This window comes from Grus americana, chromosome 3 (assembly GCF_028858705.1).
Source record: "Grus americana isolate bGruAme1 chromosome 3, bGruAme1.mat, whole genome shotgun sequence".
Classification (NCBI taxonomy): domain Eukaryota; kingdom Metazoa; phylum Chordata; class Aves; order Gruiformes; family Gruidae; genus Grus; species Grus americana.
The window spans coordinates 71,429,716-71,448,479 of record NC_072854.1 but is presented as its reverse complement, the minus strand read 5'-3'; the positions used below and the strand labels follow the sequence as shown (position 1 = coordinate 71,448,479).

At 40.3% G+C, this 18,764-nt stretch overlaps 1 protein-coding gene across 1 annotated transcript in view; it reads left to right on the top strand.

Moving 5' to 3' along the window:
• The window catches only part of PPP1R14C (protein phosphatase 1 regulatory inhibitor subunit 14C), a 56,924-nt gene extending 38,486 nt beyond the window's left edge, over positions 1-18,438 (top strand). The window contains exons 2-4 of the mRNA XM_054819732.1: positions 4,642-4,725; positions 6,116-6,148; positions 17,121-18,438. Coding sequence (XP_054675707.1) covers positions 4,642-4,725; positions 6,116-6,148; positions 17,121-17,195 — 192 coding nt within the window. The 3' untranslated portion in view covers positions 17,196-18,438. The remainder of the gene's footprint in view (positions 1-4,641; positions 4,726-6,115; positions 6,149-17,120) is intronic.
• The last annotated feature ends 326 nt before the right edge of the window (positions 18,439-18,764 follow it).

Sequence of the window (18,764 nt, the reverse complement as noted above, 5' to 3'; positions counted from 1 at the left end):
ATCATGGCTGCTATGTCATTACTACTCTTAATACTTTAAGATTGGAGAAAACTTGTGGTCATTTAGTAATTGGGTTGTACCACTGAGGATTCTTGTTCCTACTGCAAGTGTTCCTAGCCCTGGTACTTCTGAGTCTCTTCTTGCTGTCTTTGATGTCCTTCCCTAATCTTCTGTTCCTCATACCAGTCAATAGATGCAAGCAGCCTTTTTGTGTTGCAAACAGCTTTATTTTAGTGGTTGTATTTTGACTCCCCACTTAACTAGGATTACCTTTAAATCAAAAAGAGCTTTCTTTTGATTATGGATTCATAATTTTGATCACTTAAAAATTAGAGTAAAATAATAGTTTATCTGCTTCTGCCCTGACCCATAAGTCCCCCAAATTAACTGAATGCTTTGAAATGAGGAACACATGAGTTTTTCCTGTTTCATACAAATGACTATTTGGTAGTATTCTTTTACCTGTACTAAGTGCAATCCATTCATAATGTCACCAGGTTACATATGCAGCCAATGACTTCTAGTCCTGATAATTTATGGCACTCTTATCATCCTGAGACTTAAACCATTGTCTCACATTGGGGCAGTGCCATCCATATCTTGTTCAGAGCTAACTGTATTAGATGTCCAGCAGATGGCTCTTAAAAAAAAAAAAAATCTTTTCATATATTAAATGGGTACTTCTAGAAGAACTGGTCCTATTTTCTAGTTTGGTTTAGGTCACTTACACTGGCCATCTTCCAGGACTTTGAGAGAAATCCCTCATTTATATGGTCTGAAACTTTCATACTGAACTGTATGGTGGTATTTCCCTCCTTTTCCTTCTTCTTTCTCTTGCTGTCCTTCCAGGTTGCTTCCAAACTCACTATACAAATGATGTCTTTAACTTCTGCTGCACTTGATTTCTTTCTCTCTCAAACTTAAAATCTAAAGTAAAACCCAAACAAACCTATTTCATTATTTCCCAGCTCTGCCAATGAGATGATGCACACTGAATGGGCAGTGAGGATGAGGAATAGCAGATTAGTTTGAGAGTTGGATTTATAAGGGGGAAGTTTATCTATAGGGCAACTATTGCCCTTAAATTTTAAAGCCTCAGATAAATGTTTAATTAGTAAGTACATGTCACAATGTCAGACCTGCTCTTGCTGTGCTGGAGGTGCAGTTGTCAGGGTCAGCAGACTAGAGTGTGCAAATGTCTTTCAGCTGCCCCTGCAAAATCTGGCTCTTTGACTTAAACTGCTGTGGGAGATGACTTCAGAGGCTGTCAGACCTTTTCCTGGCCTCACTAAGGGGTGCTCACCTGTTTCTGTTCCTTCCCTGTTGGGGCAGTGATCACCTCTGCCCGAGGCTAAACAGCAAACAGTTGGAGAGGTTGTACTACTGAATGCATGTCTGTGCTCCGAGGTCTTTTGCCAGTAGTCTGCAAAGAATTAATGCAACCTAAATAACCATGGGGCTGTCTTCAATGCATGGTTGAATTTAGGTTGCATTAAATAAGAGTTAACTGTGGTGATATTTTTTGAATACCTGAGCAGAAATTGCCTTATGTCCTGCCTATATTGTTAATGCAGACTGGAGAGGATGCTTTTAATGAGTGTCCATCCTCCCCTCCCTCTGTTTCAATTGATGGGTGCTTGCACCTGCAACCCCCACACCTCTTCTATATTAGCTTTTCTGGAGGCTGTTGCCTGTCAGCATGCTTCTTGTGGTTTCTTTTTTCCCCCCCCTATCATCTGCCATTTGCAACACCTTGTCTCTCTCTCACTGGAGCAGAAGATGGCAGTGCTTTGGTTTTCTTGCACAGCCTCGTGATGCTAACAAGACCCTTGAAATACCACCCTTCAGCTATGCACAGCCCCTTTCAGGCTTGCCCCAGCCTAATCTGGATCTAGCTACCTAATTGTAGGATCGGCCACACTTACCTCACCGATAAAATCAGGCAAGCAGAAGATGTGACTGTTTCTTCCTTCTCTCTGTCATTACAGCTGTTGTGGAGTGGTCAGGCTCCTGACCTAAGCATGTGGTTTTCATGCTTAACATAAAACTCTTGATCATGCAGGCATAGTAGTTCAGATAGGGGAAAAATGCTTTGATTATGTTCACTCAGCTAAAAATAAGAGCAAGAGTTACCTTTTTGTGCTTCACCTCTCTACTTGTGGTGTTCAAATCTGCTGTGAAGTGAAGAAGATACTTTTTCTGTAAAAGATCACGTGTAACTTAATTGAATACCAGTATGTCAGACACAACTATAGTCTCTTATTCCTGAAGTATTCCTAATTCATTTTTTGTTACGGCTTTTGTTGATGTAGAGGAGCTGTGTTAACCCTTATACCAAAGCTTCAGTGAATTACTGGTACAGTTGCCCTCTGGACTGATGGCGATGTGAACCTTGAAGATGTAGGAGAAAGTTAATGTGAAGATAAAGAGTGAGGAGGGATAGAAGCAAGGATTTCTCCTACATGGCTCGTACCAATCAGAGTAAAACTAACCTATAGCAAGCACTCTGCTTCAATGAAGTGTGATCACAAAAAAGCATTATATACCTTCTAGGGAATTCTCCCTCACTGTCACCTTTCCATGTCATTTCAGTTTGCCAGAATGCCCCTCTGACAGGCAAGAATTCAAAATATGTATCTGACAAAATATTCAGTGTGCCAAACAGCACTTCTGAGCATGCAGATGCACAATTGGCGTTTATGCAGGTCCATGGGTGCATATATTGATAAGTTTACGGTATTAATGATAACTCCAGGCACCCTATCTTAACAGTATTTACAATGAGCTGCTTAGATAGAATGTTCAGGAGATTTTCTGTCTATTTGGGGAATTTGCGGTTCTTAGTGTGATATGCAAATTAGTGTAGAGTTAGGATACTAAGCTACTAGGTAAGTGTACCACTGTTATGGATTAATCTTTATCCTTTCCAATTCTGATGGCCTTTACTGAATATCTTTATAGTCTGTGGAAGACTTATTTTCTCTCCTTTTCCCCTGGTTGTTTAAATTGCTAAGTCTGTAGCATTGTTAGAAACTCCCTTATTGCCAGATTGTATTAGCTACTAGTATTTTTATGATTCATCTCAGAAAATGCCCACACTTCCTTTCTGACTAAAATGCAGGCTGAGAGAGTGAGCCTGCTAATTGGACAAAGGATGTATATTCTTATTCATCGGGTCTAACAGCCTGCACTGCTGCGCTATCGTGTTCCTGCATGCTTTCCTTCAGAGGTGGGGAATGGGGAAATTAATCATTCTAATTCTGTACTTCCTCCTCACACAGAAATAAATGTTGATCAGCTGGCATTTTAGCTGGAGCTTCTGATATAGGTGTCTGATACTTTAGTATTTAACTTTCGTTAGATTAACTTGAGCTAATTTGTTATCTTCCTTGCTAATATTTGGACTCTCTTGTCTAGTAGAAAAGTAATTCTGGTGTTACCTGTGGTGGTTGCTATTGGAGCTGCTAAATTATTTCACAATTGTTGAAACTTTTTTGCAAATTGCTGGAACCTACCACATTTTTGTCAAAATACTTCTTTAAAGGATCTTGAACAGTGTCAGTGGGGGGTACAGGTTAGCTGCTGGGGATAGTGGTCTTGTTGCTTCCTCCTGACTCCCAAATCCACCCTCCCCTTCAGAGGCTTTCAGGTCCCTGCTTTCATTTGGGAGATGCCAAGGTGATGCAGCACCAGTGAGGTGATCAATGACAGTACTTGTGGGAGAGGGCAGACTCTCAGTGCCCACGCAGTGCCTTTGTTGGAGCAGGGGCAACAGAGGAGCCATGTGTCTGTGGCACTGAGGCCACTGTCAGAGTGAGACTTGGTGTGGGGAGAGGCTGAGACCAGAGTGTTTTGTGTGTGCAGTCAGGTGCTGCTCTACCATTTTTGAAGCGCCTTTTATGATGAGAAAAAGCAAAAAATGACCCCAACAGAATATTTTTGGGGTTTTTTTTGCATAACTGTAAATGCAATAAACAGTGATATCTGTGAACGATGAATTCTTGTTGGGATTCTAGAGCTCAGGGGTTCTTCAGAATGTGTGGACTGTTGCTCTGACTTGGGGAACAGCATGTCTGATGTGCTGGTGATGCAAAGGGAGAAGTGTATGGGTAGAGGAGGTTTTAAAAAAAAAAAAAGTCCCTAAAATACTCTATACCTTAGACTTTATGCTTCACTGTAGGCACTAGAAATCTGAGCTCTTCTGAAGGGGCATGTATGTCATCCTTGTAAGCCAACTTTGAGCAAGGGATATCTTCCATAGTGTAACAAAATAAGCAGTCCAGTCAAGAACGTTTTCAAAGCAATTTCATGGCTTGCTGCAGCTTTTATCTATTTTGATGTCCCTGACCTCTTCATCCTCTTGCCCAGTACTGTGAGAATAGCATGACTTGTGTTACTAACCCACGCCCAGCAGCACAGCTCCTGGCTGTGAGGGGAAGGGTTGCTTAAAAGCTGTCATCTCTTGCGTGGCTGGGGCTTGGCCTTCTGCTGGCCTGGGAGCAAGGAATCAAGCCACCATCCCTTACTGATTTCCTTCTTGTCTGACTCCAGGCAGATGGGGTTACTGAACTATTACTAGGCTGCTTTTGAGGTTAGTTAAAGAATATCTCTATGGACTAAGAGGGAATTTTTGCTTCTCAGGAAGAAGAGATGCCAGATGTAGAAATTGACATTGATGACCTCCTTGATGCAGCCAATGAAGAAGAGAGAGCTCTCAAATTACAGGTAATATTATTTTCTAATTTTAAATTGGAACATAGCTGAGTTAATGCATCTGGGTCTGTATTTTGTTTGATTGAATCCACTGTAAGCATAGAATTAGAACTGAGAAGTTCCTAGGTCTAAGTTTAGCATAATCTATTGGACTGTACAAAGGTAATCAAAATCCTTTAGGATAACAAATTTCTGGAAGGTAGGTGATAACAGGAGTAAATAAAAGTTCGAAGAATCTAGTAATATAGGGAGATGCACAGAGACAGATTACAAAGCCCTGATTTTTTTTCTACTCATTCTTATTTTCACATGTATATAAAATAACAGAAGACATAAAAAAAACCCCAAAACAGCCACATAGAAAAAATATGTGGCTGAGAGTCTGTTATGATTATCAGATAGTTTGTGATTCACTGTGGCAGCAGAAATATGCATGTGTCCATATACAGATCAGAAATCCTCCCTTGTCTTTAGGATACTGGAAACTTTGTTTCTCTGCCTATACTAGCTAGAAATTGGAACCCATTGAGTTACTTGGAGTAACTTGTTTAGAAGCTTGAGGAAAGGATAAGATGATCAGCAACAGGAATTAATAGGGAAAATCAGAAGTTGTCTACTGAAATCATACAATTGAAACCAGCTCTCTAATTCTCTGAATCCTGCTTGAGGTAAAAGTTAATGAATGGAAGAATGAGGGGGAGAAGAAAAGAAACATCATTGTCTTAAGAGATACATACATCTAAATCAAGATATAAAACCACTGTGAGGGTCTCTGTTTATAATCTTTTCATATGCGTTAAAGAAACCTATCCCAGAGCAGTGGTTTGTACCTCAGCTCACTTCTGGGAGGTGACTAATTTGGTGCTTAGGCACTGCAGTCAGATGTGATGCATCTATGGGCACCCCTTTCTCAGTACCCACTGCCCTAGCATGGCGCATGGCCCCAAGCTGTCTACTCAGTATTCATAAATAGCTTTGCTGCTTCTGCTTAAACTAGCTGCTGCAGCTGCCCTGCTAGGAATGCCCAACCTAGTTAGCATCTGTATTTCTGCATTACAAAGACTGTGGTGCCCTCACAGAAAGCTACCTTTCAAATGTGTATTGCTGGGAGAAATGTTACTGGATTTTCCTCTCCTCAGTTTTTCTTGTAGATAAGAATTTCTATAACTTCCAAGTGGGAGGAAGGAGCCATCGTTTATCTCCTGTTGCAAATTATTCTGATCCACCTAGGGAGCAAAGGTGACTTGCTACAATGCTCAATTTTCAGTAGCATTTTCATGCAGTGATTCCTGGTTCTTGATCCTTTCTTTCCCCACTCCCTTGCCAGGTTTCATACTGTAGAATTGTTTATGTTCACTGTTGTTCTGTTATTGGAACTGACACTTTCATGTTTTGCTTCTAGGAAACTCTTGTAGATTGCTACAAACCAACAGAGGTAAAAAGACTTTTCTTAAATACTATTCACCTGTGGAAAGTGTAGCTATGTTCAAGCTAAAGTAACTTTTTTAATACTTATGATAAAGTAAATATAGGAATATTAATAGGGAGCTGATGGGCTTGGGGCTTTATATCCTGGGAAAGTTTGTGCCTGTCATTTGACTACGATAGGAACAGGATTGGGCCCTGTGGAGGAACTGCTCATCATTCCAGCTGAAATATCAATATCGTCTTCTGTAATGTCTTTATTGACTTTAATGCTTAGAGCTGTCATGTTACAAGAGAACTAAACACAAATCTCATAAGATGATGAAAACCCATGAAACCTCAACTTGTGAGATGGACTGTGTGCTCTTTAATATGAAGCCATATAATTTTATCTCTGACAGTATTTTTTTTTTTATTCTGGGAACTGTTACGTTGATATGCAGCTCAGGTATTTGTTTTTGTGAATGGACTTGAATACAACTGTGGATAACCTGAACTAGCAGGATTTAGTTAAAAGTACTCAACTTTCAACTTGAATATCCATTAATGTGTCCAGTACCAATATAATCTACTTTTTATAGTAATGTGTGCTTACCAGGAAGAATAAATATTGTAACAAAAACTTGGACTCGCTGTAAAAAAAAAAGTGTAGGTTGTGGGTCAGTTTCTTGGTTCAATTATAGAGTCAGTGCTTTCCCACCAGCAGCTGCTGTGCAGTATTTAGTAGAGTGGGTGGCTTATACAATTCCCCTAGTCAGGCAGCTTTCAGCTTTGTGTGACTAAAAGCCAGATGTTTGGTTTGAAACAAGGCTGGATATAGCTCAGATCCTCTGTAACATCTGTAGATGTAGCCACTTAAACACTGGGGCCTAAAGATAGTCAAGTGTCAGGAAGAACCACTGATATGATTAAATAGACACTTCACAGTCCATCAGATACTTTCTTCAGGGCTTTTCCATTTTTATTGATTCCTGTGCTATTACAGTTGCTGGTACTAACTTTTTGACAGTGCAGGGAACTGAGCCAGAGAGACTTGCATGGTTACACTTGTATAGCTTGGTCTGTGTTGTACCTTGATATAGTTACAGCAGAACACAATCACCCAAAACAGATATGCCAGGCCAAAAAATCAAGTCTTCAGATGTCTCACTGTAGTAATACTACACTACTGATGACCCCTGTCAGCCTCCTCCAGCCTTCTCTCAGCAAGTGCTGTTGAATCTTAGTTCTTCTTTGTAAGATAGGTGTGAAGGCTGATATGGCGTATGGAACCTGACATGGTTCTTCTCACAGGCTAGTGAATGAAAGTGAGGGCCATGAGTGGGTGGGAGGAATGGGTTGTCAAGAGTTTAGCAGCCTCTTATATGCTGACGTCTTATTTCTGTGTTATCTGAAGGTGGATGAGGAAGGCAGAGAATCAAATCATTACCATACTTCTTCCTTCATTCAACATATAATGAGAATAATTTTTCTTAGTTCTGAGGCTTGACACTTACTGCAAGGACAAATTGCAGAGCTCTGATAAACCTACATGACAGATGTTAGTCAGTTTTCCACTGGAAACCTTGGTCATAGAACTGCACAAAATACTTGTGCCATGCAGGTAAGCTAAGTTGGCATGGCAGTTCACAGGAACCAACATCCTGGACACATGTGCCTTGACTGCCCTCAAGGTGCTTCGATCAAGGTGAGATTTTAATACTTAACTTGTGACTTGTCTCTTCAGTCCTCTGCTGATGGAATGGAGGCAGCTCCTTTATCTGGGAGAATATCCATCTTCCTTGACAATCTTTTGAGATAGCCAAGTTGAGAGAAGTACTTAATTTGCTCTTCCGTGAGGATAGTTGCCAAAATGGGAGTAATTTCCCAGGATTGTTTTCACAACACCAGCTTTTCTTCATCTGTAGCATAAGCCCAGTAGTACTGCATGACTGCTAACTTAGGCCACTTAAAAATAGTGACTTTTAACCTGCAGTGTGTGGAGTAAGAAGAGCCTTTAAGTTGGCTTAAACTTGCTATATGAGGATCTACACCTCATCTAGAAAATCTGCAATCCTTTTGTATACGTGGACCATTCAAAACTATTGAGGTAATTGGTTTGCAAAAGGATTTCTAGAAGATTTGCGGAGAATGGATGTGAACTGATGGAATTTCTCCTGACCAATCAAATACAGTCAATCCAGTGCACTAGGGATTTTAGCATCAAGAGTTATACAGTTTGCAAAAGACAGTAATCCTTAACTGGAGAAAAATTTATGTAATATGATGTCTCCACTATTCAGAACATAAGGAAAAATAGTACAGGCAGAAAGCTCAATAGCTTGAAGCTCTTATCCCATCTGTCTAAAACAAGCAAACAAAACCCCCAAATGTATATCTTAAGTCAGTTTTGCTTAGTGTCTTTCACTTAGACTAAAGGTTAAGGAAAGACTGAGGGATTTTTTGCATGTATTCTGGATTGACTTTTCATCAGAAGCAGCAGAGCTATCCAGGTCACTTCAAAGATTGAAGGAATTCTTAGCCTAATAAATTGGCCAAAGATAGTAGCTGACAGTAACTTATGAGGAACTGCTATGAAATCTTTCTTCTAAGGGAAATATAGGTAGACTGTTGCATGTGCTCTGAAATTTTAAAAGCTTTTATAAGGTAGCAGTTACAGCTGTTGTTTGAATTTGTATGGAAATATGCTTAATGTGGGAACCTTCTTGTAAAGAGTTGAGTAGTTTACCCAACAAGGCAACTAAAGGTTAATCAGGAAAGCGCACACGGTCAGTGTGACTTTTGGGTGCTATTTAAGTTTACATTAACGATCCTTAAATTAAAATCTTGATTTGCTAATCAAGATTCATATGCAATGGGACTGTGTCATTCTGTCATTAAAAGTTAAGTTTGTAAAATGTGCCAGAAACTAAAAATAATTTCTGGGCACAATCTGCCAACTTGGTGTAGAAACATAATTTTAAAAAAAGTGGCTAAGATACTTTAAAGTTTGCTACTTACCAAATTTATGGTTTTATTGGTGTTAATCACTGCAATATGTGACTTGTATTTATACTTCGCGTCCTTTTACTTGAGCCACGATCTCCTCGCTTGGTGTAGTTAGGTTGCACTTGAAGAGGAGTAGCTGCCTGACTCAAGATGTAGGCTTTGGGATCTCAAATGTGGACAATGCTTTGACACATGATGGTGGTCTTCCCACCATGCAAAATTAAACAGTGCTAGAACTATTCTTCTGACAGTTTACACTTTCTTTGCTTCCTTTTCTCTCCTGTTACTATCATACCTAGTTCAAAAGCAGTACATGTCATGTAATCTTGACATAAGACAAGGCTTGATGTGAGAGAACAGCAATTCATTTTTAGGACTGCACAAATTTAAAGGGTATGCTATCTACAAAATCAGAGCCCTAGCCAAATCTTGGATCTGTTTTTGTGATTAAAAAGGAGCAGGGACCAGCCGCAATCCTCCTGCATCACCCATATGCCAGAGCAGCCACTGTTTCAGTCAGTGCCATGCATCGCCAGTGGAAATCCCACTCAGACCTTTGTCAAGTTGCTATCTCGGTTCTGAATATGGAATGGAAAATCTTAGTGTATGTCACAGGGAATTTTGAGTTAGCAATGAATGTGACAAATTTAAATATAATTTGTAATCTTCATGATAGGGTTTTGATACTTGCCAATAGACTCTTATTTAGAGTCTAAGTTTAGTCTATTATTTAGAATAGGAAGATGGTTGTGGGCATGAAATCAATGAGGTTTTGTGAAAACATATACTTTGAAGGAGGCTTGCTAAATCTGTGATGTTATAGCTCTGCTATTGGTAGCAGCAAGACCACTCATTTAGACTGGGCTTTGGAGAAAATCTGAAATATTTGTGGCTGATGTGAATTAGAACTTCTGCCAGTGGGACTGCCAAAGTGATGACAGGAGAAACAACAAGGAGAATCTTAAACTACTATGGGAGAGAGTGGGCATTTTTACGTTTACTGACTCTGAAGGATGTGGTTGAGCTACACAATGTCTGTGGATAACTAATCTTTCAAGAGAACCAGATAAATTAGATTTGGGGTTTCTTTGCTGCTTTCTTTTCTCATAAAATTATACCAAGTTTCAGGTGAGTGGGCTAGAGAGCTCTCCCACTCAGGCAGGAAGGATTAAATCTATCCAGACTATCCTGTTAGTATAATTCTTCACTCAGTGCAAAATGGGAGAAAAAGGAGATGAAGTTGCATCATAAGACAGTTGTTTTGCTGGCAATGTTTAATAAGTTTTCAATATGATTTCCAAACTATGTTAAACTGCTATGCATATTCTCTGGAAAGTTTGGGCAGAGATTTAGTCACCGACTACTCTGCTACTTCAGTGACTAGAGTATTTCAGCAGCTTTTAACACTTAATTTTGAGAAAGGTAGAGATGCATTTGCTTAACTATAAGTTTCTCCAAGTTTAATTCGTAGTTGGAGCAAATGACAGGCTTGTGATGCAGCTTTTTAGAGTGGTCTAAGCACTGTGGTTTTTTAAACTAAAAACTATTTTGAGTATGTCTTCAGATAATGTATGTACTTAGTATGCAGATATGAATGGATGACTCAACCCTTCTGAAATGGAACTTCTAAAATTTTGAAGGATCAGAGGCTTTTTGGTCCTACTATGTTATGAATTCTTTCAAATTCATGTTACTAGTTGGTTTTTTAATATAACCACAAGGCAGCAATATGTAGGATACACATTCAAAAGCAATAGTAACTAAAGATGTGTCCTAAAGCCTCAGTGTAATATACTGCCATACATCTGGGAGAGTCTAGAAGCTCATAGACATTTACTGTAGCTCAGCTGATAGGTGGTAAATTATTAAGCAACAGAACTTGAAATCAAATAGGACTGCCCAAGCGCTTGACCCACTCTGCCTAGGTCATGAAGACAAAGGCAGGGACTGGGAAGAACTGCCCACTGTAGAAGGTCAGGTTTGAGAATAGCTAAGGAACCTGAAGGTGCACAAGTCCATGGGACCTGATGTGATGCATATGTGTGTTCTGAGGGAACTGGCAGATGAAGTAGCCAAGCCACTCTCAATCATATTTGAGAAGTTGTGGCAGTCCAGTGAAGTTCCTGCTGACTGGAAAACCCCCATTTTTAAAAAGGGAAAAAAGAAAGACCCAGGGAACTATAGACTGGTCAGTCTCACCTCTGTGCCTGGCAAGATCGTGGAGCAGACCCTCCTGGAGACTATGCTCAGGCACATGGGAAAATAAGGAGGTGATTGGTGATAGCCACCATGGCTTCACTAAAGGCAAATTGTGCTTGACAAATTTGGTGGCTGCCTACAATGGGGTTACAGCATTGGTGGATAAGGGAAGAGTGACTGATGTCTTCTACGTGGACTTGTGCAAAGCATTTGACACTGTCCCACATGACATCCTTGTCTCTAAGTTAGAGTCATGGACTTGATGGATGAGGAATTGGCTGGATGGTCGCACTCAAAGAGTTGTGGTCAACAGCTCAATGTCCAAGTGGAGAACAGTGATGAGCGGCGTTCCTCAGAGGTCAGTACTGGGACTGGCACTGTTTAACGTCTTTGCCAGCGACACAGACAGCGGGATTGAGCGCACCCTCAGCAAGTTTGCTGGCGACACCAAGCTGTGTGGTGTGATTGGCACGCTGGAGGGAAGGGATGCCATCCAGAAGGACCTTGACAGGCTGGAGAGGTGGGCCCGTGCAAACTGCATGAAGTTCAACAAGGCCAAGTGCAAGGTCTTGCATGTGGGTTGGGGCAATCCCAAGCCCAGCTACAGGCTGGGCAGGGAATGGATTGAAAGCAGCCCTGAGGAGAAGGACTTGGGGGTATTGATTGATGAGAAGCTCAACATGAGCTGGCACTGTGTGCTTGCAGCCCAGAAAGCCAACCATGTCCTGGGCTGCATCAAAAACAGCGTGACCAGCAGGTCGAGGGAGGTGATTCTGCCCCTCTGTTCTGCTCTTAAGACCCCACCTGGAGTACTGCATCCAGCTCTGGCTGGGGTCCCCAGTACAAGAAAGACATGGAGCTGTTGGAGAGAGTCCAGAGGAGGGCCACGAAGCTGATCAGAGGGCTGGAGCACCTCTCCGATGGGGACAGGCTGAGAGAGTTGGGGTTGTTCAGCCTGGAGAAAAGAAGGCTCCAGCGAGACCTTATAGCAGCCTTCCAGTACCTAACGGAGGCCTACAACAGAGCTGGAGATGGACTGTTTATCAGGGAGTGTAGTGACAGGACAAGGGGTAATGGCTTTAAGCTGAAGGAGGGTCAATTCAGATTAGATATTAGGAAGAAATTCTTCACTGTGAGAGTGATGAGGCACTGGAACAGGTTGCCCAGAGTGGTTGTGGAGGCCCCATCCCTGGCAGTGTTCAATGGGGCTTTGGGCAATGTGGTCTAGTGGAGAGTGTCCCTGCCTGTGGCAGGGGGGTTGGAACTCGATGATCTTTGAGGTCCCTTCCAACCCAAACCATTCTATGGTTCTATAATTTTGTAGAGGAAAAAGTTAAACATGCATATTTAAAAGTAGTGCAGACAGAGGCATGTCTAGAAAAACATGATTTCTTGTTCATCCATTTGACCACTCTGAATTCAGTGAACTAAAACTGTTTATATGCCTGCTGAGATCTGCCCTATATTGTACTATAGTGATGGAGGGAATTAAGCTTTCATGTTGTCATTTCAGCAAATACTCCATGAAAACAACTTACAAATACCCATAGCAATATTATAAGAATAGAGGAGCAAACAGTAATTTGACAAGAATAAGCTGTTTGTTTACATGCTGCTGAATTGGAGAATAAATGGACTGCATATCTTGACCATGGCTTTTATGGTATTTAGTCATTGCCTTGTACAGGGCTTGCCAAGCAGCTAAATTGCTGCATGTTGTCCTCTCCTGGGCCCCAATGGTGCTGTGGCCTCACCGAAGAGGATGTGCTGATGGGATTGCTCCATGAGGCTGCAGAGATGCTGCATCAGTTCTTGCTAATAGAAGGCATCTTCTGGTCCCCTTCTCACAAAGCATCTGTGCCTCATCAGTTCACTTCTGCAGGTACAATCGGCCTCAGGTTTGAGCCTGTGGGGAAGGGAAGGTGTTTGCCAGTAGGGTTCCCTCTTATTTTTTCTTTTATTTTTTTAACTATTCAGATGACATTTTTGAGCTATTGTTTAGTTTCTTCCCCAATTAACTGTGGGAATTGCTCTCCAGGCTGACTTTACTTTTCACATCCAACTAATCAGGCTCTCCCCAGGAAACAGCCTTGGGCAAACAGTCAAGGAAATGTTGATTTTTTTTTTTTTTTTGACTTGGCTGCAGGGAAGTAAAGCTGTGGAAGAAAGCTGGGTTAAGATTCATTTCATGCTCTAGTGAAGCAGGACGACTAGAAACCCTACATTTTGGTTTAAGAACTAGTCCTATCACATATGTACTGTTTGTGGAAGAGCAATCCGGAGAGACAGTCTAATTAGTCTCCAGAATTAATTGGAAGACTTGAATAGGAAGTCTGGAATTCATTGTCTGTCAAATGACCTCATTAAAACAATGAATCACACCTCTAAAGCAGAGAGGTGAAGTGATTTCCTCCCCTTTCCTGAATTATCACTTCACCTTTGTTGTCTTTATTTTTTTTTATTCTGCATTAGATGTAATGCTTTTGCTGAACTGAATGCGTTTGTTTCACTGGAAAGCAGTAGGGAAGGGAGAAAACAAATGCCTATGGCTGAATATAGATGAGTTCAAATGAACTATAGGTTTAGTTTCTGTCTCATTTAAATTTGCCTATAGAATTAAAAGGATGTCTTCTAGGAACAATGATTCTGTATTAGAAATTAACAGGACTCTCAATGCTTGTAACAAAACTGTATTTAAAGGTGATCTCCTTACAAAAAAATCTGTAAAAAGAATTTAAACTGAGTTTGTATGCATTTTTGCCTTTTGTATTTATCAAGGCCCAAAGTACTGGTGTGAGATTTTTTCCTCTATTAAAAGTAGATGTCACCTGTGTATTTCTGGCTGTAGCCCTCCAAGGAATAGTTCATAAGTTCTTGAATCTTTAGCTGAATTATTGTTAAATGTTTTCCAACTCTGTGAATTAAGTATTATATAATTAGATAATCGAACCTGTCTTACAGAACGACTTTTAACATAGATTGTTACCTGATCAGCTTTTAAAAGCATGATGCTAAACTTCAGCATATTTCCTAGAGGGGATTTCAAGAAAATGCTCTGTGTAAAATGATTTTTGTGTATGATGTTGAGGTAGATGTGGTTATTAAGCTTTCTATTAAGCCTTGACTCAAATGTCCACAAGGACTAAAACTGCAGGTTTTAAGTGATGTTTAAGAAAACAAATGGGTATTACTGTATGTCATAAAGCTGAGTCGGTTAGTTGAAGTGGAGGCTTATTGAAATACTGAGAAGTGTCTTTTCCTGCCTCCAAAAGGGAAAATGTGCATCTTTTCTAGAATGCCGCCTTTCCTTGATGGGGAGCTGCAAAACAAGAAAGGCACAAGCACTGGAGCACAACTGTGTTAATGACAGCCAGCTCCATGCAAGCATCAGATGCAAAATGATACTTAAATCAGAAATGTACTGAACCAGTGCTCTGATTTGTACACCCATGGAATCTGCACAACAGCACTATTGCTTTATGTGAAATGTCTGCCACATAAAAAATGCTCCTGTTGGGTTTTGCTGTTTGCTACTGCAGACCCTTATTTCAAGAAAAATAGTTCCTGAGGGTAAAGCACTTTCAATTGTTACATGTACTTCAAATGAATACAGCTCCCTTCCCCTTCCTTAAGAATAGCCTCAACTACCTCAGATCTGGTTAGGGGGTTCCCCCAACAGTTTGGTTTATTTTGGCAGCACTAAGAAGTTCCTAGGTGGTGTTAATATTAAAAACTTCTGGCAAATACCTTGTTCTGCAAAAGAAGGTGCTTGTGGTACCACTTCAGAGTATAAAGGGAGGAACTTCCCTCCCTTGCTGTAATGTTGTATTGAAAAGCAACTAACCCCTGGCAGTGTTTCATAACCAAGGGAAACTTGCTCCAAATTCTTCTGACTTGTGGGAGAAAATGGACAGAGAAATGGTAGAAGTGCCTTGCAAACAGGGATATCCCAAATGGGTACAGTCAGAATAATGTCCATAGATTTCCCTATGCACTCTGCAGATGCCCCTTCCTTGTAATGCTCTTACTTTCAACTTCTGTGAAGCAGTTGACAGTTTCCAATTGCAGTGTCTTGTTGTTGCCTTGATAGTGGGTGAAGGGGGTGTAGAGTATTTGTGGCTTTAACAGAAAACTAGTAAAGTTATTGAAAGGGAAGAACTGAACTTCAGCCAATTCCTTCCCAAAGCTGTCTTAATCTGATGTTTTGGCACAGGAGTATAGCTTTTTATGGAAAGAGCTGTTTAAAGGCAATACTAATTCCATCAAGCCCAAGTAAAAATCTTTTAAGATCACTTGAGAGAGTTTATCTCTATAATGATTTCACTGCAAGGCTTTAAGTTTGCTAGTAAAAAATTCTGAAGTGCATTCCTACATTTCAAGTGGTGCCATGCAACATTAGTTTGGCATTATCTATCAAGTCTTTACAGTGATGAAAGGGTAACATAGGACCAATGCATAGTGCATTGAAAGCTGTTGAATGTTTAGAGTAAACCTGTCTCCCTCTTTTTTTTCTGACCTTTGAATGGATAAGTACTGTACTCTGACAAGTTTAGAGTAGATATTGTTGCAGCAGCTTGTGCCTATGTGGATGTATAGATGTGCATAAACTGTCAGGAAAGGAAATTACTCTGTTGGGGTGATACCTGCCAGGGTTGTGGTACCACCAGAAAAACCTGACATCTTTCTCAAGTTAAAATACACATTTAGAGAGACTTTCCTGGATAATACATGTTTCAATGGGACTTTTTGGAAATGTACTATGTCATTGAAGTGGTGATCTTGTTCACTGGAATTTTTAGCCTCAAGCATTCAGCTAGGAAGTCATGCTTTTTGTCCTTTCACATCAACCTGACTAAATCCATAATTACATTTCATGTTTATAGCTAAATGATTTCATGATAAGAACCTCTTTGTAGGTGTGTGTATATAGTACTTAAGGGTAAACATTGTTCTCCCAAGGTGGTAGTAAGGGGTGATGTAGCTTTTAATGCATCTGCAGTTATATGAAATTGTATACCAAAAGGATTTAAGATAATGGTGTAACTCTGTAAGCTTCTGTTCTCCCACAATTTAAAAGGAGAAAATCTGCTGAAGCTGGGGGAAATATTACTGTGAATAAAGACCTGGTCCATTAATGTATTTTTTTTCATAATAGTACCATTCACTGAGCTCCACAACCAGCTTCACCCAGCATAAGCCAGCAGTGCTACTCTGGCTCCTTGTTCCTGCCTTGCTTCAGACTGTCATGAGTAGCGATGTGAGACTGAGTGGTGAGCCTGGTTGGAGAGCTGAGCCAGCTTGGAAAGTAGCAGGGCAAGAGAAAAAACAGCTGAGTTTTTAGCCAGATCAGCTTTCTGTTCCAGCTGAGTATGCAGCCAACCGAAATGCTAGTGCTGGTGTGGAGAGTGGCGAGAGAAACACCTCTTTTGGCAGGAGTGCTGATTTCTGTGAAGGCTTAACCTGTGAAAGTAGTCTTTGACTATTTGCATTGTATCCAGCCATAGATATTGCTTGATTCAACAGTTGGTAGAAGGCCCTGTGTAGTAAAAGCCTGGAAGACTGCTAGCAACTGAACCTGAATACTCATGCAGAGGAAAAGCTAGTTGTTCACACCTTTGCTGTGTGGTGAGAGTATCCATAAAAGGCTTCTGGAGATCAGGCCAGAGAAATTCCAGCTTAGCTGTAAAAGCTTAAATAAAAATGTATAGTTTTCTTTGATTTTTTTTTTTAAAACTCAAAATCGTGGTATTATGGGATCACAAAAATTACTCATATTTTCTAATCTTTTTTCCTAGGAATTTATCAAAGAGCTGCTAACTCGGATAAGAGGAATGAGGAAACTCAGTCCCCCTCAAAAGAAGAGTATATAAATAACTTGAAGTAGTAGTACTCTGTAAAGACATGGCAAGGGAAATGGGACTTTGAATACAAGACCTTTATTAAAATAGTTGTCTTTCTCCACAACTTTTTTGATTTCATTCAGTTTTGACTCAAGGCAATTTCTTTTGTGTGTTTTAAGGGTTCTTTTTTAAGTGTCAATTTTTTATCAAGAATATCAACAATTTGGATGCTGCTCAACTTTCACTTCAGGATTACTGAAGCAAGTGAAGAATCCAAGAGTTAGTGATGAGGGGCAGCAAGTCTACGTGGTGAACCAGAAGATCTTGTAAATTTACAGAGCTAGGAGACTTCTCCTTGCAACTAGTTGGATAACGTTTTTTAAGTTGGTTGTACATTTAACTCATGGATGTCAAGTTTCTTGTGCTTGTCTGTACATAAATTATAAAGTGGGTTGTGAATACTGTTTCACATGAATGGAAGGAACGGTTTGTTACAGTAAATTATTTAAATGGTGGTTATTGCAAATTTGCTACCAGAAGGTACCAATTTAGATTACTAAAATGAGTGCTGCCATTTTTCTAAATACCCTTAAAGCAGCCCAGTGAGGAATTTCATCATATCTCCTTGTTTAGACTGCAGCATATGAGAATTAGGAATTTTAAGGGCTTCATGTGTAGACTCAAAGTTATTTGATTGACTTCGATGCTTTGCCAGATCATTTCCTCTCCACCTATGGTGTCTTGGAACTCTGCTAACCTATACTGAATAAGGGCCTGCAGTGATATCTAGAGAAATGTCCATTGCCATTTAAAAGCTGCTTCACAGTGGAGGAAAGGCAGTGCTGCCAAAATGAATTGCAAGCACTGTATTGCATTTAGTGATGTGGTCTTGATTGAATGCAGTTTCCTCTCCTATTAAGGTAGGCAAAGAGTATTATAGTCTTTGTTTATGGCTCTGCCCTGAGAAGTGGGGAGACTTCTTAACTTGGGCTCTCTTACTTGTAAAAGCAAGAACAGAAGAGAGATCCCTGCTCCCTCCTGGAAAATGTCCTAACTACAATGTTCAATAAGCTACCATATGCTGGTAGGTGACACTAGTCAGGCATTTTATATCAAGGGTGCTCTGAACATATTTTATTTTTCAAAAGAAGTACATGTTTGTGAATTTTATGTGTACTGGCAAGCTTTTTTAATGTATTTAATTTTGTAATGTTTACCGATTTTTATTTACCAGATATTTACTCAAATAAATGGAACAACTTGTGACTTGTTACATGTACACTTTACAAGACTACTGTTCCTGAGTAGGTTCATAAATGGACTTTCTGGTCAGAAAGAGAAGCCTGTGAGGTGGTAAGTATGTGGGAACCCAGCTGTAGACCCTAACTGGCTTTTAATGTGCCCAGAATCACTCAGCCAAACTCCTGTAACTTGGTGTACAGCCTCACTTTTGCAAGTCTTCTGCAGATGAGGCCTTCCTTCCCTGTACCATGGGGGATTTAAAAAGGAAAGGGGGGGGAAAAAAAAAAGCCTGGAAATTCTTTCCGATAAATGCTGCTGCTGCTTCACTTTTTCTTTCTGCCAGAGGTGAGAGTAGGG